General features: G+C 39.8%; 1 protein-coding gene across 9 annotated transcripts in view; it reads left to right on the plus strand.

The window, feature by feature from the left end:
* Nucleotides 1-24,194, plus strand: part of LOC135334155 (uncharacterized) — a 39,243-nt gene extending 15,049 nt beyond the window's left edge. For 2 of the 9 annotated variants that reach the window (XM_064529232.1, XM_064529286.1), the window contains 50 exons: nt 125-396; nt 623-722; nt 900-1,055; nt 1,216-1,332; nt 1,500-1,622; nt 1,721-1,846; nt 2,077-2,190; nt 2,517-2,660; nt 2,892-3,092; nt 4,414-4,536; nt 4,818-5,021; nt 5,437-5,565; nt 5,769-5,891; nt 6,104-6,223; nt 6,537-6,662; nt 7,317-7,439; nt 7,633-7,755; nt 8,085-8,210; nt 9,064-9,186; nt 9,432-9,554; nt 9,746-9,871; nt 10,376-10,498; nt 10,764-10,889; nt 11,174-11,299; nt 12,121-12,246; nt 12,492-12,614; nt 12,851-12,973; nt 13,186-13,311; nt 13,862-13,984; nt 14,490-14,612; nt 14,888-15,013; nt 15,825-15,950; nt 16,381-16,506; nt 16,816-17,019; nt 17,214-17,372; nt 18,069-18,281; nt 18,619-18,700; nt 18,769-18,863; nt 19,111-19,245; nt 19,370-19,486; nt 19,870-19,966; nt 20,135-20,229; nt 20,673-20,810; nt 20,894-21,028; nt 21,909-22,034; nt 22,593-22,724; nt 22,870-23,010; nt 23,197-23,331; nt 23,409-23,552; nt 23,880-24,194. In XM_064529232.1, the coding sequence (XP_064385302.1) occupies nt 125-396; nt 623-722; nt 900-1,055; nt 1,216-1,332; nt 1,500-1,622; nt 1,721-1,846; nt 2,077-2,190; nt 2,517-2,660; nt 2,892-3,092; nt 4,414-4,536; nt 4,818-5,021; nt 5,437-5,565; nt 5,769-5,891; nt 6,104-6,223; nt 6,537-6,662; nt 7,317-7,439; nt 7,633-7,755; nt 8,085-8,210; nt 9,064-9,186; nt 9,432-9,554; nt 9,746-9,871; nt 10,376-10,498; nt 10,764-10,889; nt 11,174-11,299; nt 12,121-12,246; nt 12,492-12,614; nt 12,851-12,973; nt 13,186-13,311; nt 13,862-13,984; nt 14,490-14,612; nt 14,888-15,013; nt 15,825-15,950; nt 16,381-16,506; nt 16,816-17,019; nt 17,214-17,372; nt 18,069-18,281; nt 18,619-18,700; nt 18,769-18,863; nt 19,111-19,245; nt 19,370-19,486; nt 19,870-19,966; nt 20,135-20,229; nt 20,673-20,810; nt 20,894-21,028; nt 21,909-22,034; nt 22,593-22,724; nt 22,870-23,010; nt 23,197-23,331; nt 23,409-23,552; nt 23,880-24,004 (6,692 nt within the window). In that variant the 3' untranslated portion in view covers nt 24,005-24,194. The remainder of the gene's footprint in view (nt 1-124; nt 397-622; nt 723-899; nt 1,056-1,215; nt 1,333-1,499; nt 1,623-1,720; nt 1,847-2,076; nt 2,191-2,516; nt 2,661-2,891; nt 3,093-4,413; nt 4,537-4,817; nt 5,022-5,436; nt 5,566-5,768; nt 5,892-6,103; nt 6,224-6,536; nt 6,663-7,316; nt 7,440-7,632; nt 7,756-8,084; nt 8,211-9,063; nt 9,187-9,431; nt 9,555-9,745; nt 9,872-10,375; nt 10,499-10,763; nt 10,890-11,173; nt 11,300-12,120; nt 12,247-12,491; nt 12,615-12,850; nt 12,974-13,185; nt 13,312-13,861; nt 13,985-14,489; nt 14,613-14,887; nt 15,014-15,824; nt 15,951-16,380; nt 16,507-16,815; nt 17,020-17,213; nt 17,373-18,068; nt 18,282-18,618; nt 18,701-18,768; nt 18,864-19,110; nt 19,246-19,369; nt 19,487-19,869; nt 19,967-20,134; nt 20,230-20,672; nt 20,811-20,893; nt 21,029-21,908; nt 22,035-22,592; nt 22,725-22,869; nt 23,011-23,196; nt 23,332-23,408; nt 23,553-23,879) is intronic. The other 7 variants (XM_064529240.1, XM_064529250.1, XM_064529262.1 and 4 more) reach the window with 7 other exon arrangements.
* Nucleotides 24,195-25,760: the final 1,566 nt, after the last annotated feature.

Raw genomic sequence — 25,760 nt, forward strand, 5'->3', positions numbered from 1 at the left:
TTTTGCGCTGTGAAGCTAAGTGCATTTAGTCTTAAATTCAATTGCCTGAGCGTATATACACTTAAATTAAGGCAACAACCAACGTACAGTCTTACTGCATGCTAATTGTAAACTTCTACTACAGCCAACTTCCCTCCCATGATCAACGGCCCTGACACTCTCTATGTGACACTGGGGGAACAGGCTGAACTGGTGTTCAATGTGACTGACGACAAGGGCATTATCAACGTTACACTAGTGGATGGACTGCCAGCTGGGGCCACTCTACTGCCTGCCCCCATTGACAACTTTACGGTGGAGTATACATTAAAATTGCAGCTTGATACGATTTTCGATATTTCTCTTGTGTTTTTGGCCACTGATGAGCTGGACTCTGGGTCAACTCTAGAAGTGCAGGTAAAGATGGTTCAAACTGTATATATGGAGTGTTAGATCTTATAGGTGTTGCATTTAGAAGGTATATATAACTATAGTGAATTAAATTAACTGGACATTATGAATTAAACTACAGTATAATTATGCCATATGGTAGTATATATAGATACGTATGCAAATGTGGAAGAGGGTAACTACAGACGTGTACATAATTATTTTTTGTATTTTTATTTCCTGATAATTGTAGGTTGTGATCTGTGCTTGTGTGAACAATGGCAACTGCACACTGGAGGGAGTAGTGGATCAGAGTGCCAGTACTGTCGTCTCAAACTGTCTATGCCCTCAAGGTACTTACATGCATGTATATACATCTGTCTATGCCCTCAAGGTACTTACATGCATGTATATACATGTTTTGTCTTCCTATAATTGGGTTAGTCTATAAAAATTGTACGTAGCAGTCGATTGTACACAATATATTATAGTAGAAGTACAAACTGTGTATACATGGTACACTGCTTTAGGTTGGGAGGGTGACTTCTGTGAGGATGACGTTGATGGTTGTGCCAACTTTGACTGTTTCATGAGTGTGAATTGTGTGGACGTCCCTGCTCCAGGAGTGGGGGCCATGTGTGGTCCATGCCCTCAAGGATATCGTGGAGACGGGTCAAAGTGTGCCGGTAAGACCCCTCAGCAATTTTTAACGTTTTAATTGTACGGTAGCTATGTATATACATGTTAATTTTGTGGTAGGCTTTGGGAGCAGTTATTTATATCTTTATAGGCTTCATTAAAATTCCTTTATAATTATGGTCATTGATAAGCAATCGATCTCCTCAGATATCAACGAGTGTAACGGTACCCACGGTTGTGCTCAACTGTGCGTCAATGAACCAGGAAGCTTCGAGTGTGCCTGTTACCCTGGTTACGAGCTCGTCAGCCAAGCAGAATGTAGAGGTACTTATTAAGTGGATGACCTGTTTCATGCAGTAGCTATAACCAATACACATGCAGGATGTATTTAGTAGATGTTCGAAAAATGTATTAAAAATTTAATGACCGTGTGTCTAAATTGGTATAGGATCCATATGTTCAAAAAACATTGTTGTGCAAATTTTTTTTAGACATAAACGAGTGCTCTTTGCTCAATGGTGGTTGTCATCACTTCTGTAACAACACGATCGGAGGATTTGATTGCAGCTGTGAGGAAGGTTATACCATCAGCATTGACAACGAAACCTGCCAAGGTACGACCATCCACTCTACTACCATAAACCTCCTCTATTGGTTTAAATTCTCTCTCTGCCAATCAATAATTATTTTATTCTTCTCTAAATTTCTACAGTTGACCCAATATCGATGTGTGATGCTATGAGCAGCTGTGCCCAGTCCTGTGTGAGTTTATCTGGTGTGGAAACCTGCAACTGTCTCCCTGGTTTCGAACTGGCGTCCAATCAGATTGACTGCACAAGTACGTTAGAGCATTTGAATTAACAACAATTTGCTGTATTTTAGGGCCAGAATTTAAACTTGAAACTGTGTAATTGAATTTAAAGCGTAGAAATGCTGCCATTAAGAATGTTCATTGTAGACCATTTTGGAGATGGTTCTCCATAATAATAATTATACTTATTAATAGAAGACTCCACTACACATGTATGTATATTGTTTGGTTATATAAGTTTCTTCCACTCCTCACAGACATCAATGAGTGTCTGGAGGATCCGTGTGAGCAGATCTGCGTTGACTTGGCGGGAGGTTATGAATGCTCGTGTCGGGAGGGATACGAACTGTTGCCTGGGGGAAGATGTACCGGTGAGAGAATAGAAATAAGAAAATAATTTACAGCTAGCCATTGAACTATTACGGTTACCCACCCTCTGTCATAATACAGCCAAGTTAATGGGCCCCATGCAAAGTCTCCATAGCATGTGTTTGGACTTGTTTTAGTTGGCCACCTCTTCATTATAGCCACTGTTGATCTGCCCCTAGGGGGGTGATCACTATATAGACAGACGCCTCACTTTTAAATTAGCTGTATTCTCTGTAATAACTGAATTCGATGCTATAATTATTATAGAACTTCAATTAACTGTGAAGAATGTAGTTGTGGCTTCAATCACCTCCTTATTCATGCACAGATATCAACGAGTGTTTGGTGGCAGCTATGGACATATCTACCCCTGACCTTTGTGGACCTTTGATGTTTTGTGTGAATGGTGATGGTAACTACAGCTGTGAGTGCCTGGCCGGTACACTACTAATGGACGGAGTGTGTGAAGCTGGTAAGTGCATGCTAGCATTCAATTTTCAAAAAAGGACTCTTTACTGTCAAAAGTTGGCCGTCACCAGATAATTAATTTTTGCTCATGCACAAGAGTTATATAAAAAATTGTCAGTCCATATACACCCACATGGAATCGGGTATAATGCATAATGCTGCTGGTGAAAAAAGCTAGTATCAGCCAGATTTTAAATCATTACCCCCTCACACACACACGCCCACACAACTATAGTGATGTGTCTAGACCTGATCGACCCAGCCAACGGTACTATCTCCTTCTCTCAAGGTGTAATGGTGGGCTCCGTGGCAACATACACCTGTAATGACCCCTATATACTGAGCGAGAACAGTAACCCGATTTGTGAGCCGAGTGCAGTCGGTGCAATGTGGTCCGGAAGCCAACCAACATGCAATTTTCCCGACTTCAATAGCGGTAAATACATGAATAATTATTACCGAGCGCCTTAGCGCGAGGCAACTAATACTGCATCGCATCTCAGAAAACCTTTGTATGTATGTATGTATGTATGTCACGCTCAGGAATGTCACGCTTTAGGAATGCGGAATTGGGTGTGGCTACTTTCAGTTAATTTTTGTTACCGCCAAACTGATCTACTATTGGAAAAAAATTATGCAGAGAAGAAAAAAGCTACGTAGCTAGCTAGTTGGGCGTGGCCCCACCCTGGACGCGAACGTCCAGGGTGGGGCCACGCCCAACTAGTAGCTAGCTAAGACCTAGAGCTAACTAGCTATATAAGAGTCTCATCATGCACATGAACAAAGCCAACAACGACACTATACTCTACTCTTGGAATCAGAGTAGTTCTTGAGAGACTGATTCTAGCCAAGAATGTATAATATTACATGTATGTGTATTAATTGCTATTTCATAATTATTAATTGCACCGTGGGTGCTGATACCTCGGTGGAGGTTTCAAAGCTACATAACATAAAGCTGCACATAGCATAAAGCTGTTTTATACACACATTATGCAATGATGAATATCAGTTATTATCGACCATGCATGATTGTTGTTAAAACGATCGATGCCAAAAGTCCAAGTCTAAAATTGATGGCATTGCAGCTCTTTTCTCACAATAGCTTTATATAGTGCAGAGCTAGCTACTAAGTAGAGTAGCAACACTCGGTGGACAAGTTTTGCTACGTACTCTTCTGAACAGGCTGCAATGGCATTCCAAGTAAGCAAAACTAGGCATATAAACTCGAACAAAGCATTATTTTGCAAATCCAAGAATTAAAAACTAGAAGCGTATAGAAACTCTTACTTACATTTCATTGATCCTTGGCAGTCTACACAGTACGGAGACAATCACACACACACACATACACACACATTTGCGCATGCGCACTAAGGCATAACCAATCATAATTATTCTCTATAGCATGCAAGGTCAAGTCTACTCTCCTTCTTTCTCCTAAAATTGTACTTAAATACAACTCTACGCGAGGCTATAATCATGCGTGTGCGTATACCTAGTTATAATTATAGCCCACACTTTTTTGCAGATTTATTATGCAATCGCTAATTTAAGGACACCACTTGATAGTGTCAAAGAGCTATGTGTAGCTAATTGTACGTCTTAATTAAAATTAATGTTTTATCGACCATCAAAGATAGCTTTTGAATTCCCCATAGCCCACATTTTTTCGTGATAATCTACCTATTATTTATAATTTATGTATGTGTCGTTGTTTCCCTTATAATCATGCGCATGACTTTACCCCCGCACAGTTACGATATCCTTTGAACGCTCTGACTACACAGTCATAGAGAATGGTAGTGTCGAAGTATGCATTGCTGTTGACAGTGGATTTGTCGGCAGTCCTTTCAACATTTGGTATCACGAGAATCTTTGTGAGTTCCTCCCACATTGTAGCTTATCTATATCTGTAACTTCGTTCAAAATGAACTGGAACCTACATTGGATCCACAGAATTCAAGTTATGGCAACCGAAAGAATCCCCAAACCATTGAATAAACGGGATGTAGTAAACATCTTTCAATAGCCTTAACTTGGGTACCGTGTTTTCCAGAAATAATCGAAATAATTATCTATATAATTATGCAAGTGATTTATTGTACTTAATAGAAGCACAACTTATTTGAAGATATTCTAATTGTTATCTCTCTTCCAGTTGGTATTACTATTTGGTTCCACATTACTCTCCCGTATGGATTGGTGACTGGAGACACAGAATGCAGCGATCTGTCCGTTACCAATGACGACCTTCTCGGCAATAACATGACCATCACAGTACCTCTTGAGATTCCAGAAAATGTGACAGGTGTTACTGCTGAGAGTAACACCACTTTCTCGCTACTCTTCATCGATAACGACGGTAGGGCCATGCACGCTTTTAGCTCTTAACATGAGAAGTATACAAGCAAGCTGACATGCATGCATGCATGTACATGCAGTGCATGCGTAGATTTTGTCCATAATTGTAAGTATTGTTGCAATGGAAACCAGCTATAGGGTGTCATATACACGGATTTTGAAGTATTATAGGGAGGAAAGAAGAAAAGTAGCTAGAAAATGTTGCTAAAAAAGGTAAATTCAATACCCTGTTAGTGCCAGCTATGGACACTCGGTCATACAACCTGAATGCAAATTTTAGCGGAAAGGAAATTGGAACTAGAGGGGAGATATCCCCCTTTCCCCCTGTATGACACCTTGGATATATACGTATTGTTTATATATCTGTACTGTAGTTTCACCTCACCTCCCCACTAATCATATAATTATGCATGCAGGCCCCGATGTGGACGAGTGTGCTATGGGAATTGATAACTGTGACTCTAACGCTGAGTGCATGAATACAGAGGGCAGCTTCAACTGTACCTGTAACCCTGGATACACAGGAGACGGATTACTTTGTAATGGTATGGCCATACAGGGTAACGTAACAGTTTAATACGGTGTTATAGGTCGATCAGATAAAACCATTTACGGTGTTGGATTTCTCATACACACTGTGTTCTCATAAACCGACCTATCAATGTATCAGATTAAAGATTCATATAATTATCTTTGACCGAACTTATTAATTAATTTTGTGCTAAAACTATTACGGTTATTTTCTCAGATATCGACGAGTGTGCTACCAACACAAACAGCTGCAATGCGAATACTGTGTGTACCAACGGTGAAGGTAGTTTTGAGTGTATGTGTGATACTGGCTTCAGTGGAGATGGCGTATCCTGCGCAAGTGAGTCACTATAATATTATTATGTGCTAGGCTCTCATTTTATTGGTGTGAAATATTTACTATGAAGCTAATTTGTACATTTACACACTTGCTGTTGCTGCATTAAGCCTACTAACTATAGCTTTAATTGTTTACCTCTCTTAAAATGATCTCAGCATAATCTCTTTAAACTGCTATTTATTCGTACCTCTCTTGTCACCCCCCTCCCCCAGATATCGACGAGTGTGCTTCACTACACAACTGTCATGACAACGCTTTGTGTACGGACACTATGGGAAGTTTTAATTGTGTTTGTGATGATGGTTACCGTGGTGATGGAGTGGCCTGTATAGGTGAGTGGGTGGAAGTGTTTGGCATGTAATTTTAGTGGAGGCATAATAACTATAATAATATAATTATTATGTTGCATTAGTAGATACGCTACATCTCTTACAGTATCACAGTATCCATGGGAGTCAATTAGAACATTAATTTTATATCCTACATTGTAGTTGTAGCTAGCTGTTGTATCAATCAAATGATCAATTTCATTTGTTTAAATTGTCTACAAACATGTATAGAAATCCATGTACACAGTTATTTATTAATTAAACTCCTCAATTGCCCGCCACCTCATGATACTCTGTCCCGCCCCTTTCATTTCAGATATTGATGAATGTGACGATAATATGGATAATTGTACTGAGGACAATGCCGAGTGTACTAACACAATAGGCAGCTTTACTTGTGCGTGTGACCCTGGTTACTCTGGTGATGGAACTGTGTGCACGGGTGAGTGAGTGTATAATGTCATGGGTGTGGTGGGCGAGTGTCTGTGGATATACAATGTTATGGGTGTGGTTTCACTTAAAGGGTGTTGTTTAACCTTATTGTGTACACAGTAGATTTACAAATAGTGCGCTGCATCTTAGCATTAATTTTGTTTAACTAATTAATGTGGTAAGTTTCCATTGCGATTAGAAACATTAATTACAGTTATTATACTGTAACTGCATGTGTATATATATATACGGTGCATGTATGCCGTCATTGCTATACATACGTATGATAATTCTTTCTTCTAGAAATATCGCATAATTATATATAATTATAATTATTGCTCTGCTAGTAATTTTCACATGTACGTGCATGTATGTATGTATGTTATCTTGTATATATGTATGCATGCAGGGATGTGCCCATGCACGTGCACTGGAAAGAAGCAAATTTGTGTGCTGAACTGATTGAGTATAATGTAGACACGTGCCAAATGTCATATTTTGAGCTTCGATAGTACGTACTGGGTTATGAAAAATCATATACGATAATTATAGTGCACGTACTGTGGTACGTATATACTGATATATTGGGGTACTCTCAAAACCGACGTTGTTAATATTAAGAAGTGTGAAATGTGTGCCAACATTTTACTGTTAATTTCCTCAGATATCGACGAGTGTGCTACGAACATGGACAACTGCGGTGACAATACTGTGTGTATAAACGTTGAGGGTAGTTTTAATTGCATGTGCGATACTGGCTTCGTTGGAGATGGTGTATTCTGTGCAAGTGAGTCACTATAAAATAGGATCTCATTTTATTGGCTGTATGCATGCGTGTAACTCTTGTAAATAAGTACTTACTTATGGTCATAGCATGCTTTAACTAGTATCATAAAGCTATAATTACCTCCTATTTCACCCAGCGTACAGCAGTGATCCACTGCTATTTATTCCTACCTCTCTTGTCACCCCTCCCCTAGATATCAATGAGTGTGCTATCGATATGGACAACTGCAATAACAATGCTTTGTGTACGGACACTATGGGAAGTTTTACTTGTGTTTGTACTGATGGTTTCCGTGGTAATGGAGTGGCATGTACAGGTGAGTGGGTAGAGGTGTTTCCGTGGGTAATTAATTTTTAAAGGGAGCAAGATAATGAACTGTCTATATATAATTGCAAAACATTTAGACAGTTCGTATTTATATTGTGTAAAAAGGTCGCATATGTAATTATGCTGCATCTCTTTCAGTACCATTATTATGGAAGTCAATAAATGTTTTGAACTTAGCAACCGTTATTGCAGCTGTTGTATTCAATGGTCGGACTGTACACATATACACACAACTAGGAATGTACATAATTAAAGTATAACGTAATTCTTCAATTATACACCCCCACATGATACTCTGCTCCGCCCCTTTTATCTCAGATATTGATGAATGTGACGAAAATCTGGATAATTGTGCTGAGGACAATGCCGAGTGTACTAACACAATAGGCAGCTTTACTTGTACGTGTGACCCTGGTTACTCTGGTGATGGAACTGTGTGCATGGGTAAGTGAATAGACCATCTAATGATGTGCACTTAATAGGTGTGGCTTCTCCGAAACCAATTGCGTACGCAGTAGAGACTTACATGTCACAAGTAGTTTTATAGTTTCACGTTTTAATCGAAGTCCATCCATGCAGGGTTTACGTAGAGGCACACACATTAATTTATTCCTATTTTATCCATTGCTTTGGGAGTAGTAATCACGTACCGGTATAGTCCAATAACTACGGTGTATGTACACTGTTTCTGTTGTCATTATGGCTATATATATACATGTATACGTGTCTTTTATTAGAAATCGTTGATCACTCTGCTAGAAACTGCCACTGCATGCATGCATTAGAACACTCGTGCAGGGATGTGCTCACACTGGTCGGTACCGTAGAGCTGGAATTTGTGTGGGGAAAAATATTTGGAGTTTTCATGGTTAAAGGTCTGACAACGAATATTTTTACCCACGAATGAAGCGACCTTGCCTACTTGCAAGCAACAACCACGAAAATATTATCCACGAAATTACTAAATATTGCTCAACCATGAATATTTTGCCCCGAAAATTATATACCCGCTACATATGGTAGTGCATGGTTGGTACTAAGCACCTCTGTACAATAATAACCATGCAAATGCATTTTTGGCTTATATACAGGTATAGTTTAATTACTTACATATTATTTTTAGGCTGAATAATACAGCCACCACATTTAAAATTCTGGGCACACTGACACTGCATGAGCTTCGACAATTATATAAACGGTCAAAAGTCATTCAGGAAAACTATGCATTGTGCATGCATGGTATTATAAATTACAATGTGCTCGTCACATCATGATTATGTGTGGTTCATTCGTTCAGAAATCGATGAGTGTGCTACCAACACGGACAACTGCGATGACAATGCTCTGTGTACAGACGTTGTTGGTAGTTTTGAGTGTGTGTGCAATACTGGCTTCAGTGGAGATGGTGTGTCCTGTGCAAGTGAGTCACTATATAAAGTATATGCTAAGATCTCGTTTTATTGCCTGTGCGTGCATGCATGCATGCATGTGTGTGAATTATAATTATAGCACTTACTTATACACTAGTACACTGTTGCTGCATTATGCCTGCTATAATTTATAACTGTCATCACATACTTTACTCTCCAAATGATCTCTGTTTTTCACCCACAGTAGTTGATCCTTAAACTTTTGTTGTACCTCTTTTGTCACCTCCTTCCCTAGATATCGACGAGTGTGGTATCAATATGGGCAACTGTGATGATAATGCTCTTTGTACTGACACTATGGGAAGTTTTACTTGTGTTTGTGCCGATGGTTTCCTTGGTGATGGAGTGACCTGTACAGGTGAGTGGGTGGATGTGTTTTGGCATTTATCGGAGAGTTCATAATAATACATGGAAGTCAATGTTTCGAAATTTAGCAACCGGTGTTATTAAAATTATTGTAACTGTTGCATTCAATAAAATGGTCTAAATTTGCACTAATAAACTGGGATAAATCCTAACTCTTTACTTGCTTGGCCCCTTTCATCTCAGATATTGACGAATGTACTGGAAATATGGATAATTGTGCTGAGGACAATGCCGAGTGTACTAACACAATAGGCAGCTTTACTTGTGCGTGTGACCCTGGTTACTCTGGTGATGGAACTGTGTGCATGGGTGAGTGTCATAAGTGTGCATGGTCTCACTGGGTGGGGTTTCACTGGAACCAATTGTGCATGTGCTCGATAGAAACTGAGAAGTTACAACTAACTGCATGCATGCACATTTACTTGGTTGGCAACTGAAACTATACTGCACTGAACTCCATAATGGCCGATGGTGAACTGCTCCAGGGTTTGATTGTGCTTTGGCAGTATTAACACATAGTGCGGTACAGTGTATCATTATCACTCTGCTAGACTGCCAAATACATTAGAACACTCAGGCATTTCATGTATGTATATGTAGAGATTAGTGCCTCTTTTAGGCCTAGTTTACCATGCAGATATTAGATGCAAATAATTATGTGCACAATATTTAATGATGAGCATATAGAGGTGTTCGACAGGGGTCAAAAGTCGATCATTATGGTGATCGAGCATCGCGTGAACACAATGTACGCTGCTATAAGTATGCTCAAATGCATCAATACGTGCTAAAAGTTTACGGCTACTTTCTCAGATATCGACGAGTGTGCTACCAACACGGACAACTGCAATGACAATGCTCTGTGTACAGACGTTGAGGGTAGTTTTGAGTGTATGTGCAATACTGGCTTCAATGGAGATGGCGTGTCCTGTGCAAGTGAGTCATTATACTATGTTCTACAGTTTTAGTGGCTGTGTGGGTGAATACTATAATTATATAAAGTCAGTTTTGTTATAATACTGTTACAGTATACAGTATATACATTATACGTACATTGGTAACTGTTGCTACAATAAGTTTGCTAATTGGCATAATTATAGCTTGCAAATAATTACTCCTGATCCCCCACAGTAGCAGTGATTTTGTACTTTGTTACATTGCTATTTATTCCTACCTCTCTTGTCATCCCCCCCTCCCCCAGATATCGACGAGTGTGCTCTCAGCATACTACACAACTGTCATGACAACGCTTTGTGTACGGACACTATGGGAAGCTTTATTTGTGTTTGTGTTGATGGTTTCCGTGGTGATGGAGTGGCCTGTGTAGGTGAGTGGGTGGATGTGTTTTATGGAAGCTATAACATCTAATTGCACGTTTATATAATAGTTGTTAAGTCCACCTTACTCTCTCTCAGTCACGCTAGTATGGAAGTCAAAACAACCAATTTATTAGCTAACTCTTAAAAATGGTCCAAATGGATGAAATTATTTGTCTACACACATGATATGCATACGTATAGCTAGAAAATGTACATAGAAAAAGTATACTATACTATAATTATAGTAATCACAGTTGCTATACTCTGCCCCGCCCCTTCCATTCCATCTCAGATATTGAAGAATGTGACGATAATCTGGATAATTGTGCGGAGGACAATGCCGAGTGTACTAACACAATAGGCAGCTTTACTTGTGCGTGTGACCCTGGTTACTCTGGTGATGGAACTGAGTGCATGGGTGAGTGAGTATATACAATTTCATGAGTGTAATAGATGCGTGCATGTGGTTTCACTTTACGAGTGCTGAGTGTTTCTTTAAAACTGAGTATAATGCGCAGTATATAGACGGTGAATTTACAACTACATGACTGTAGTTCACGTTTTACTCGGTTGTAGGCATAATTATAGTGAAGTGTTTAAATAATAGTTAGACACTGTTTTGGAGATGTCTATGAAGCCCAAAGGCACTGATTTAGTATCCCGAGCATATAGCGAGGGTACTAAAGTGGCTGAGGGCTTCTAAATCACATGGACACCGACAAAATAGTGTCTAATTCATTTAGATACTAGTGTGCATGCGCAAACTGCTTCACTACAATACAATTACTTGACAACGGAATATTAGGTATATATACTAAGTAAATTTGCAGGTATACTAAGTCCCATAGTATACCTGCTCTGAGGCACTTTTCCCATGTACTTCCCATGTATTTCCCATGTAGATCTTATCAACTAGTGTCTAATTGTACGTAGAGGTCTAATATTAACACAAGGTGCGGTAATAATTATGTATATGCACACAATATCTCCAGGCATCATACATATGATTATCTATAATATTATTGTTTTATCGCTCTGCTAGAAATAAAACACTCGTATGCACGCAGGTACCTGGTGGTAAGTATATCCACCACATTTTGACAACTTAAGAGTTTTACAGTTGTTGCATTCAATAAAGGATCCAAATTGCTACACGAATGAATGTACAGATATAATTATAACCTAACTTCTCAATTACCAGTCCCCTCATGACACTCTGCCCCGCCCTTTTCATCTCAGATATTGATGAATGTGACGATAATCTGGATAATTGTGCCGAGGACAATGCCAAGTGTGCTAACACAATAGGCAGCTTTACTTGTGCGTGTGACCCTGGTTACTCTGGTGATGGAACTGTGTGCACCGGTGAGTGCACTGTGGGATATATACAATGTCATGTGTGTGGGTTCACGTAATGAATCTGGAACCAAAATTAATGGCTTACTCTAAGCATAGCCTCGTTGTCTCTAAAATAACGCTAGGTCGCCAACTAGGCTTGGTTGATTGTAGTATCTGGGTGTGTATCTGGGTATGGCTAGGAACCAAAAACAAATTAAAGCAGAGAGATTTTGCAAAATCAACTTGTGCAAACGTTTATGGTTACTTTTCAGATATCGATGAGTGTGCTACCAACACGGACAACTGCAATGAGAATGCTCTGTGTACAGACGTTGAGGGTAGTTTTGAGTGTGTGTGCAATACTGGCTTCAGTGGAGATGGTGTGTCCTGTGCAAGTGAGTCTCTATAATCATTAAAAGATAATAACAAATATTATGTGTATATACAATTATACAGTTTATTGGCTGCTGTGTGTGTATGTTAATTATATAAGTCAGTTTGGTATATACAGCACTTCCTGACACTGCATGGTGTTGTCGCACTAAGCCTCTAGCAGCTAGAGTAATTTCATACTTCCTTATACACTGCATATACTATTTATTCTTACCTTTCTTGTCACACACTCCCCTAGATATCAATGAGTGTGCTATCGATATGGACAACTGCAATGACAACGCTTTGTGTACGGACACTATGGGAAGTTTTATTTGTGGTTGTGTTGATGGTTTCCGTGGTGATGGAGTGACCTGTACAGGTGAGTGGGTGAAGGTATATCGGCAGGTGATTATAGGATAGGCATGTCTAGAAAGTTAAGGTTCCATACGCTAGCTGCATGTACAGTATTATATGGGAATTAATAAGTGTTAATAATATAATTATAGCTGTTGCTAATGGTCGGACTGTTTAAATTGACTACCACATAGGTAAGTGTAAACGTCCTCAATTTCCCTGCCTCTTTAATCTCAGATATTGATGAATGTGACGAAATTCTGGATAATTGTGCCGAGGACAATGCCGAGTGTACTAACACAATAGGCAGCTTTACTTGTGCATGTGACCCTGGTTACTCTGGTGATGGAACTGTGTGCATGGGTGAGTGAGTACACAATACTATTGCTAGTGAATTGAACCCACTCATGGGATCTTAAAACTATTGCAAGTGAATTGATGTAATGGGTTTTTCCGGAACTAATTGTATATTATGCAGACCAATCATTTACATACAACCTTTTTGCGGTTGTGCTATAATTATGATTTTCCAAGGATCGAGGAATCCATTTTTATACGTCAGGCAACACGATTGTGGCACACTGTGGTAGTTCATAATACAGTAACTGTAATTATTGTAATATTATTACTTTGCAGTTTGAGACTCAGGAGTGATATCATTCTGTAGCTAAGGCTTGCTGCATAATTATTGTGCAATTGTATGTTTGTCTGTAGACAAAATAACCACCTCTTACGCATATAGTTATTATAAGCTATAAACTGAGAGTCAAATGCGTGTTTTGAATGAGATTTAGTATAGAGTCAAAAGTGGTATTCGGTTTCTTGTACAATGTGCATGCTCTCAAAAACTGACAGTTTTATGTATTTAGCTATAATTTTTATGTGCTGAAAGTTTACGAATAAGTTTTCTCAGATATCGATGAGTGTGCTACCAACACGGACAACTGCAATGACAATGCTCTGTGTACAGACGTTGAGGGTAGTTTTGAGTGTGTGTGCAATACTGGCTTCAGTGGAGATGGTGTATCCTGCGCAAGTGAGTCACTATAATTATAGTGCTTGGATCTCGTTTTATTGGCTGTATGCACGTGTGTGTTTGTGAAGTATTTAATTACCATACCGTATAGTATGTAATTTTCGTGGGTTCGTTGTTTTCGTGGCAAGCTGACCTACAAACATTTTCCTCACGAATACGTAGGCGTATGTCTTACCGGAATGCATACAATGCAGTGCAGGTAATGACGTCAAACAAACATTAATTTTTACTCACAAAAATCACCGTTTTTGAGTTGTCAGTGAATGAATGGAATTTTTACTCCACGAAAATTACCCGCTATACAGTAGTCAGTTTTGTATATACAGCACTTACTGACATTATATAGTGCTGTTGCATTATGCCTGCCACTGGCATGATAATTATAATTATAGCTTGCAAACAATTAAATTGATAATGATTGCTCTTTTTTACCCACTGTCACAGTTATTTTATTCAATCCTCCTTACCCTGCTATTCATACTTCTCTTGTCACCCCCTCCCCTAGATATGAACGAGTGTACTCTCAATATGGACAACTGCAATGACAATGCTTTGTGTACGGACACTATGGGAAATTTTACTTGTGTTTGTACTGATGGTTTCCGTGGTGATGGAGTGGCTTGTATAGGTGAGTTGGGTGGAGGTGTTTTTGTCATGTAATTTTAGAAGAGCATTAAACGTCTTTTTTAGAGAAACTCTTCAGATTCAAGTTAAACTTCACCTTACAATGCATCTCCTAGTATCACAACAATAATTGTTTGAAGTAGCAACTGAGTAGCAATAAAGGATCCATAATTATTATATACACATAGGAATGTACAAAGTTATCGTAAATTGATTACCTAATTTCTTACTTGCCCACCCACCCCCTCATGATACTCTGCCCTGCCCCTTCCATCTCAGATATTGATGAATGTGACGAGAATCTGGATAATTGTGCCGAGGACAATGCCGAGTGTACTAACACAATAGGTAGCTTTACTTGTGCGTGTGACCCTGGTTACTCTGGTGATGGAACTGTGTGCACGGGTGAGTGAGTATACAATTTCATGGGTGTGGTCTCACGTAATGGGTCTAGTTTCTCTGAAACTAACTGTGTATGCAGTATAATAGAGACTTTACTGAGCAGATAATTATTGTAATAATTATGTAGGGATTGCATGATATGGTACGGTATTGCATTGATTGTCGTAAAGGTACACCACACACATAATAATTATACTCATGCGTCACACTCGAATACTGGTGGCTATGCACTATTGTAAATCGAGCATGCATGTGTCCTATTATTCTAGTGTGTTGTAATAAGTCATTGTATAGCTATTGCATAAATGCAGTCCTTTTACTATGATCTCTCTGTAAAATCTGATGCAATTAACTGTTTCGACACAACAGACAAAATATTCACAATTTGTTTCCTATGGGCGTTTTGACGTGTACTGCAAATGATGCTACTAATATGGAAGTAGCTCCATTAGAATCGCTTATCTGAGAGAACATTGTAGATTGTGATTATAATGTGATTGCATGTGGATTTCATATGCATTGGATGAACATTGGGTTCGTTGTAATAATTATAATTGTAACTGCATGCAGGTGTCATCGCTTTTTTCTCTCTAGAAATCAATCATCGCTCTTCTGAAAATTTCCAAATTCATGATAATTATTATGTATGTAGTGATGTACCCACACTGATCGGTGGTGTTTGATATTATAACCGCCTTTAAACAAAACATATTTTTTTCGGTTTTCCCACATAATATGCTGCAAATTTGTGTTTTGCCACTACATCGACACATCAATTTCTACGAGCTAATTGTCACTATTCATTCCTATACAGACACAGACGAGTGTGCTGCCGGACTGGACAACTGTCACCCCAATGCCACCTGTTCTAACTCTGTCGGCAGCTTCAGTTGTGACTGTTATGATGACTTCTTTGGAGATGGCAACATCTGTATACCTGGTATGTACGATAATTATATAGTACTACTGTTAATAACAATGGATTAGCAGCGCATTTGCAGCATTTTAGCAAATCTCGCATATTTTTATTTCTACGTGCCCTGTTAATAGATTCTCCATGCAAGCATGTCCTCTACCGTAGCTAACAGGTCACCCCACACTATCACACACACACATACACACATGCACACATGCACACACACACACACACACATATGCATACATGCACATGCACACACACACACATATGCATACATGCACATGCACACACACACATATGCATACATGCACATGCACACACACACATATGCATACATGCACATGCACACACACACATATGCATACATGCACATGCACACACACACATATGCATACATGCACATGCACACACACACATATGCATACATGCACATGCACACACACACACACAGGTGTTCAGTTAAGCCTTGCCCCGGACCGATACAGCGTACTGGAGGGAGAGTCACTCGACGTCACCATGAATGTGTACAACCCAAGCGATGAAAATATCACAGTGTCTGGATGCTTCCACATCTTGAGTGAGTTTAGTGGTTAATTATAGTAGCCTCATTGATGAGGTTAATTAGTGTAAGGGCACCCCCTTTGATGACGTAGGGGCATCTGGTACAACAATACTGAAAACAGAAAGTGCATAATGGTCTTTAATTTATTGAAGGGTTGTTTAGCAAACTGTTGATTTTAGACCTGGCCTTTAATGGCTAAATTTCTTCAATGGGTGGCACTATAAGTGGGGTTTCATGCACGCACTCTATCTAGTTCAGTGTGCTCAACTATTATAGAGACCCACTCACGCAGTAACCATGATGATTTTGTTCTGCCCACCCCAGAAATCGAGCTTTACGTATCGTATTCTTTTGACGTGCACGCTGGAGCCATGTTTGCCCAAACGGAGACCATCATGTTTCCTGGTGACGACATACTAAACGACATGGAAAAAATGAACGTGGAATTGGTATTGGAATCAGACAGTGATTTGGTGACAATTGTGGATGGATACGGTACCGCCAACGTTATTGTTGTCGACGATGATAGTAAGTCTACTACATGTGAATGCTGTGCATGTGTATAATGTTACGTTCATAATTATTATAGATATTGGAGTTATTAACAACATGACATGCATGCGTCTGATCATAGTAGTTTTGTATCCTCAATCTATGGAGTATATACTAGGAACTATATAGCTTATAGCTCACACTCTAAACACATAATCTCCACTATGCAGTTGTAGATGTCGGCTTCACTGAAACAGAGGTGTATGTACTCGAGAGTGAGGGTGTGGTGCATGTGTGTGTGGAGCTCCTCCAAGGGTCAGGCTGTCAACGCCCCCTCGTGCTACGAGTGAACACAAGGAAACATTCTGACGCCACCTTTCCTGCCAATAGTGAGTGCAGGCATCATGTGAGGTGTTTGGGTAGTGGGGTTATGAGAGGTCAAGCACACTTGGAGTGCAATAAAACATGTTCCAAGAAAGCTATAGGACAAAACGGGTTGATATTAATTTTGGCTTTTTACTTCTGCAGTGCCACATATGTATCCCGGTGGTGCTTCAATGTCAGTTTCGTACTTTCTATATAAGTGCTGCATAATTATTATCGAAGAACTGCACATAAATAATGTAAAATTGTTGATTGGCGTTCTTATTCAATTTGAAAGCTATTTCGTTTCCCTGTGCTGAGAGCTGAGACCAATACAGAATATATTCGTATAGTGTGCTTAATATTCATTATTTGAGGCTGCGTGCATAGTGTACAAAATTGGTACCCTCTTACTTATACATGCTTGCTCTGCGTTCTAATCCTCCTCTCTCCCTGGCCTCCACACACACACACACACACGCACACACACACACACACATGCACACACACGCGCACACACACACACACACATGCACACACACGCGCACACACACACACACACATGCACACACACGCGCACACACACACACACACACACACACACACACACACACACACACACACACACACACACACACACACACACACACACACACACACACACACACACACACACACACACACACACACACACACACACACACACACACACACCACTGCAGAAAGTGATGACTTCAAAACCTTACGGGAGGTTGGCTCCATCAACATTAATGCTGAGGAGGGCCAGACAGAATGTTTCGACGTGAATATCGTGAATGATGATTATTATGAGCAAAACGAAACATTTAAAATCATGTTGGACGTCAAGGACGCTAACGTGTTTACACTGGTTGACATGGTAATCGTAACCATCATTGATGACGACATTGCTCCTAGTAAGTACAGATATGAATCACACTTCGTGACATACTTATTAGTGCTAATGAGGCGTACCGTATAGAGCGGGTAATAATTATTAAAATCGCCAATTACTTCAAAATACAATCACCTGATACGTAACTAATAATAGTTCAATCACCTCATTTGCTAAATATTTACGCTCGCTAAAATATCATTGATATAGTGTAGGTAATTATAAGCTGCTGCATGTTAAGCACTTTGTTACTCAGTCTAGCTAGGAGTTTCCTATATCTATATAACTGGTTGTTCCGCTAATGTACATTTCTTTAATTTCTATCCTCTCTCCACCTGCCCCTCTACCTCCCTCTATAGTTTTCTGTCCTGAACTCAGCATTGAAAATGGTGAAGTCACAGTAATGGGAGAACAGACACCTGGAACCACCGCCCACTACAGGTGCGTACAAGTTTGTTTAATCGTGAAATCCCTAAGCTAAAAACTGACACTTCTGTTGCTACATGCAGTTGTGACGAGTTCTACATACTGAATGGGAATACGTACCGAACCTGTCAAGAGAATGGAACCTGGACTGGAGAGGATCCGGAATGTGAACGTGGACGTAAGCAGTATATTCATATAACACAATGTACTCACTAAACTGATCGAGCATCAAAGGTACATTTAGCTTCCGAAACAGAGAACATTTATTAAGCACATTACTTAATGGAATAAGATAGACTTTTCATAGAGCCACTAAGTTATCAACCATCATCATTTATAGACAAGTCCAGTGAATGCTATGGCGTAGAACTATAGCACAGTACAATATCTTAAAACATATTTTTATTAACCCCTCCTCCACCCAGCCTTCACTGCCTCGTGCCTGTCCTCTATGGATAGCATCACTGGGCCTCTGATTATCAACTGTAGTACTGTGGGACCTGCCGTCATTGTCAACATATCATGTGACTTTGATAATAGTGCTCGCGTTGAGGAATGCAGTGAGTATATATATAGCCAGTCACACAGGACACACTTGTTCCACTTCATATTATCTGCATTCTGAACTATTATTATATACAGCTTATTAATTATTCGGTTTTCTATATAATTATTATCATACAGCCTCTCTTCTGAGTATCAACTTCCTTGACTTTGATGCTGGAATCCACACACTAGTCATCACCTTCACTGATGCGGACGGAATTGCGGTTCAATCGAGCTTCTCCTTCAGTGTACCCTGTGAGTGTGTGTGTGTGTGTGGGTGGTGGGCTTACAAACTGTTACAATGTGTGGGAGTATGTGGTATAAGTTGATGGGTGGTGTGTGTGGTGGGTGAGGGCTTACGAAATTCCCAGCTTACTCTTTAATATTGTCATGACATGCATACAATAATAGTATATATATAGTCAGTCTACATGCACATAAGTTGGGATAATGTGACCATTGCAAATTCAATTAACTGTACAGTATATACCAGAGTCACATGACTGTATGTATGTACACAGCGTGCATGCACGTTTGTCTGCCCTGTGTTCTTATACGCCACTGTGTATCATCAAGTGACATAGGTAATTGTATAATTATGTAATGAATCATGATGTAATGCCTTCTCTTCTCTCTAGTTGTGTGCCCGAGCCTGAGCATTGGAAACGGTGATGTGGATATCATGGGTAGAATGTTCAAAATTGGATACCTGGCGGGGGCCATCGCTAACTACAGGTGGGTGTACTTGTGGTGATGGGAGAGTTTCAGTAGGTGCCTTAATTGAGTAACTTTTTTTACAGTATAGGTTTACGAGTGGGTTCAACTATAAATTGATAATGAAATAATTATTATTGTTACATTCTCAATACTGGGTCATCTTTTTTGCACTAACTTCATTTTCAGTTGTGACAACTTCTTCATACTGGCTGGGAATGAGTTCAGGAATTGCCAGGCGGATGGAACCTGGGATGGAATGGATCCGGAATGTGAACGTGGACGTAAGAGCAACTATATAATTATATTCCCGTTTACACGAGGCCTTCGATCTGGATTGGGTTCGTGTAAACGGGCCCTTTGACCCTATAGTCAGACATGCAAGGGTTAGTTGTGAGTAAATACAAAGCTCAAATGCAGAGGCGTTTTACACATTTTCCAGCCCACAGTTGCACAAATGCAATTTGTGGTAATTTTCACTCTCAGACTGCTGCTATACTCAGACCCAGATTCGACCTTAGTCTATTTTTATAGATTGGCCTCGTGTAAACGAGACTTGCTCTTCGTATACACGTAGAATGTTTCAAGTCTAACAAACACAGCACAATTTCTACCAGATACTTGTTTGTGTACATCTTAATATTATAGCTACTTTTTACATGCATATATATGAATGTACGTATTTCAACTACTATATGCATGATTTTCCCCCCCTCCCCATCCACAGCTATCATGCTGGACTGTACCTCCTCCCAGACCAGCCCTGCAGTGCTACCTGACCTTAGTTGTACGGCAGTGGGTCCGTTCTCTATCGTCAACACTATCTGTAACTTCGACGACGGAGCATATAATATCACGGAGTGTGGTGAGTAATAATCTAGTGTAGCCTGCTTTCAATCTTATTGGCCTCTGATTACATCATCACGTGTACCGTATATATACCCCCAGATCTTGCGGCACCACTGAAGAGTCCAGTTGTAGGCCAACTGGGTGCAGGTAACCACACCCTCTTGATCACCGTTTCGGACAGCGATGGCGAGATGGCCAAATTCATATTCAATTTCTTCATTCCTCCACCACTTGGTATGTGTAACATAAGATAGTGTGTGAAATATACACTTTGCCAGGGACTATATGTCCACGTCATACAGCTGGTCTGTATATAATTATACTAACCACATCTAGACAAAAAATAACCGTCTCACTATAACCCTTACTACTATATCTAAAAGATTGACGACTTTCTGTTAATTTTGGGCATATCCCATAGCACTTTCTAGACGGGACACAGGACAGAGTATCCAAATCCAGGACAACTCCCGGGACAGTTGGCACCTATAAAATTATGCACTGTCTACCACTTAGATAATTCTGCATGGGCACATGCACTTTAAAACATGTTAAATGAAACGCATCTTTTGAAATTTCATGTAGAAATGACATAAAATTACTGTCATTTTAACACTAAAATACGATAATGCATCTCATAATTATAACATAAGTGTTTTGCTGTATAACTGGTTATAGCTATCTGATCATAATGATTTACATTGGCATGCCCTATATATCTGTATACAATCAGTATAATATTATGCATAATTATCTCCGAAAGTTCTATTAGTGACGTATAGTTATACAGTACTCATGCATGCATGCACATGATAGCACATGCATGTACACCTAGCTGTATATATGTATTTTTCTCTCTGCCTGCATGTATTTTTCTGGCTGATATATTTATACGTACAATTATATATAATTATTATAGCCATGCATGCATGTATATCAGAAAAAGAATCGAGCCTATATACCTATTCTATATGGCTGTTTTAGACAGCTACATATGTGAGCATTCTATTTACGTAGCTTATAGTATATATACACATGTATACGTATTATAATTATTATGTATAATTATGTGTGCGTGTGTATAATTATACACATCATTTTACTGTTTCTCCAGGACTTGCCTGTGTGGAGGTGGAGTTCAACCCGTTCTTGTATAGATTAATGTGCACAGCTGACAACAGTTTATCGAAACCTCTACTATGTGAGGCAGCCTCAAGTCTCGGCTCCTTCACAGTCGATTGTGAGTGAAATACTTCCAATTTAATAACAGACATAACGTACATAAAACACGTACTGTCTATATAGTGGTCACCCTTCGGCAGACTGACAGTGGTTGTAATAAAAAGGTGGCATGCATTATACGTATATGCAGTGAAACGTGATAGCAAGAAGGTTTATGTGCTGCCAAATACAAATTTAATTAGTAACGTAGCTATCATTAGGAGACTATTAGGAGCATAGTGTCTATTGCATGGGTGCATGGTAGCCCTATAAACAGGCCACCTTCCATAATACAGCAAGGTACGTTAATGAGCCCCAAAGTCTCCATAGCATAATTGTTTGGCTAACCGTTATAAAAGCGAAAACTCGGCCTGGGATCAAGGCTAGCATGGGTATATAATTCATGAGTCTAACTGCTGAATAACAGTAACAGATTATACTTGCTATATATTATATTATCATCCTCTAAACTTCCAGTAATCCTATATATTATATATACAATCGTTTGTGTGTTGAATTGGTATAGGGAATAATTATATTGATTGACAATTCTTATATATACGATTCTTCTCTACAGGTGGCCAGCTGGATGTAGTCAACACCATCGATGCACCGCCTCTCTTGGGTGATGTTGCGTACACCCTTACGGTATCAGCTGTCGATATCTTTGAGCAGCAAGAATCCGATGTGCTGATGTTCATTCTCCCAGGTATGTCAAGGGTTCTATCCAATGGAGGGAGGGGGCAGTACACCATGTACTTATAAGAAATATAATTATTGCACTTCCTTTATGCATTCACCAGAATGTGTCCTGCATGTTGTACCCAGACTAACCACCCCCCCCCCCTCTACAGGCCCACCCACCCTAGAGCTGCAGTTTAATAATAACACTCCTGATGTCGATGGCAGCGATATTAGAGTCTCCTTTGTTTCAAACAATCCCCTGGAATCAGCTGTCTGTGCTATCAATGGTCCCAATCCAATCAGTAGATCATGTATGTTCGCACCTCTCAGTTTACTGTCCCACACACAATGTCACTATAAACCTCCCTAAAGATTGAGACCGGCCACTTGTATGTAACTTTTGAGACCATTTAGCACTGTCCCTAGAATGTTAACACTATTGATGACCTCCCAAAATATCTTTGAATAAAATCAACGCATGACCATCTTTCCTACAGGTGATCTCGCTATGGATGGATTCTCTGGTAGTTTTGTCTTCTCTCCAGTGAACAGAGTTACTGCTCGATACATTACCATCACGGCTATGTCTGCAAACAGCCAGACAGGATCACTAATCAGAGGTGTTCGTTCAGGTATGGTCAATTGTGTAGTTAAAGTTACATGCACGCATGCCACACACACATGCACACACACACACACACACACACAGGGGCGATTGCACAGTGTTCCGCTCATCTCATCAACGAAGGGGTGGTTATCAGCGGCAACAGTGTAACCGTGGAGTTCACGATCACTGGGCTAGCCAACTTGGCTTCAAGTATCTGCATCCTCGGCTCACAAGTGGTGGATCCTTGTAAGCTACATATGCCCTGATATATACTCAATGTATTATATACAGTTAAGCGTTGTGATACAAGCGTGTTAGATCCTCGCTAAATTAAGCCGAGTACTTTGGAGTAAAAATTGTAATCTTTTAGCCTTAAGACTAAGACGTACAATAAAGATTGTACATGACATGTACAGTGACATGTACAGTGTAATGTCACACCAAATTTTGACCCATGTGTTCATAGATTTTTAGTGCCTGCGCTCATTTTTTTGACAGCTCTCTTTTTGTCTTTAGACAAATTCCTGTATTAGTATATACCCTCCACATGAACTTCTTCCCTTCCACACTCAGGTACGAGCCCAGTAACATTCGATAATGTGATCCAAGCAGAATTCCAGGGAGGGTTAGTTATTCGGCCTAATGACCCTGATCGTCTCTGCAGCAGGACCATAAGTCGTTTGGTAACGCTCGTCTAAGAGAAACTGTGAACTGAAGCTATAGTATTATCATTATAATCATTATAGAGTTATAGTCGTATTGCAGAACACAGCTGTATGGTAGAAGAACAACTGGTATATAGATGTAGATCATTTTTATTCTCATCCTTGTAACATTTTAAAATTGTGCTTCTTTTAAAGTCATAATACAGCATGTTACATACTATAATCTCATTACTAAGTTATAATTATAGGGAAAGAGATCATCAAACAAAATTAATATAGATGAGCTAAACATTAATTTTTATCCTGGGACTGCCTCCTGGAGATCACAATAGTACTCCATTACTTAGTGCTACAGCACAGCAGAGAGGAATTATATATTCGACAAATTCGTGGCACTATACATGTACAATTATTAAAGCTTAGTTAAATAGAGAATAGTATGCTTTGGAACAGATTGCTTTGTAGTTGTTGGGTCACTGATATTGAAGCTAAGATTGTTTTTGTGTCGGTTGTGGTGATGGCTGAATCGAAGTCTACGATTGTACCGCTTTGTAGATCGAATTACCCTGCCTGGAAGTTGCAGTGCCGGATGACACTGATGAAGCACAGACTATGGAGCATTGTAGATCTAGATGGCTCCGAGACTGCTCCTGCTGGAAATGCAGGTCAAGACACGATTGACAAGTTTGCAGGCAGGAAAGATAAAGCTCTTGCTTTGGTGGTATTGTCCGTGGAGCCCTCTTTGCTGTACTTGCTGGGGGAACCAGATGACCCTGGCCTGTTGCAGTATGGAAGAAGCTCGGTGATCAGTTTCAGAAAAAATCATGCATGGGCTAACAAGTTGGAGTTGAGATGCATGTTGTATTCATTCGTTGAAACTTGATGAAGGTGGCTCGGCGCAGGCACATATCAAAACAATGATGGAGGTTTTTGAAGGACTCTCGGTAGTTGGTGATCTGATTTCAGATGAAGACCGTGTTGTGCACCTGTTGGCAAGTTTGCCAGACTCGTATGGAATGCTAGTCACAGCATATCGAAATGGACTTAGTAAGTTGAGTGAAGAGCGAAATACGAAAGAACGTGTCAGAAGTGGTATAGTTGCCAGAAGAAAGGACAATGCATTAATAGCCAACCGGGGCACAAGATATCAATCTATAAAGAAAGTGTTTTTTCATTGTGGCAAGCCTGGACATTTTAAACGAAGTTGTCCCTTGCTTGGATCCTCGAACCAAGATGGCAAGAAACCTAGTCGAACAGAACAGGCCAATAATGCAGAGCTGGAGACCGAAAGCTCAGATAGTGAGAACGATGCAGTACTGCAGGTAACTGGATCATACACTCAGGCGCAACGAGTCACATGTGTAATGATAAGAATCACTATCAAGATGTTGAAGAAACCCTCGCTCATCACACTTGGCGATGGTCGTGCACTTATAGCAATAGGTCTATAGGAGTGATCTCAATGCAAATGAAATTGCCAAATGGAAAGACTCGGAGGTAGAGCCTTACATTCTTTGAACTGTGCAAACGCATCACTTTTGTATTTCAAGACATACACCCATACGAATTGAGTTTTGTTGTCTATAAAAGTTAGGAAATATTCCGCTCCTCCTAGCGACTTTGAGTTCATTTTCTCACAAATGTCACTGTGGACTAGTCCAAGAGGTTCTTCTGCACGACTGCTTGCTGTTTTGGGACTTGTGGTGTTTTTCTTCAGTGCATTCCTCACAAAATTCAATATCAGTGGATACAATCACACTGCAGACCATCGACTAGCTTTCTTTGAGCT

Source organism: Halichondria panicea, chromosome 1 (genome assembly GCF_963675165.1).
Source record: "Halichondria panicea chromosome 1, odHalPani1.1, whole genome shotgun sequence".
In the NCBI taxonomy this organism is placed as follows: Eukaryota; Metazoa; Porifera; class Demospongiae; order Suberitida; family Halichondriidae; genus Halichondria; species Halichondria panicea.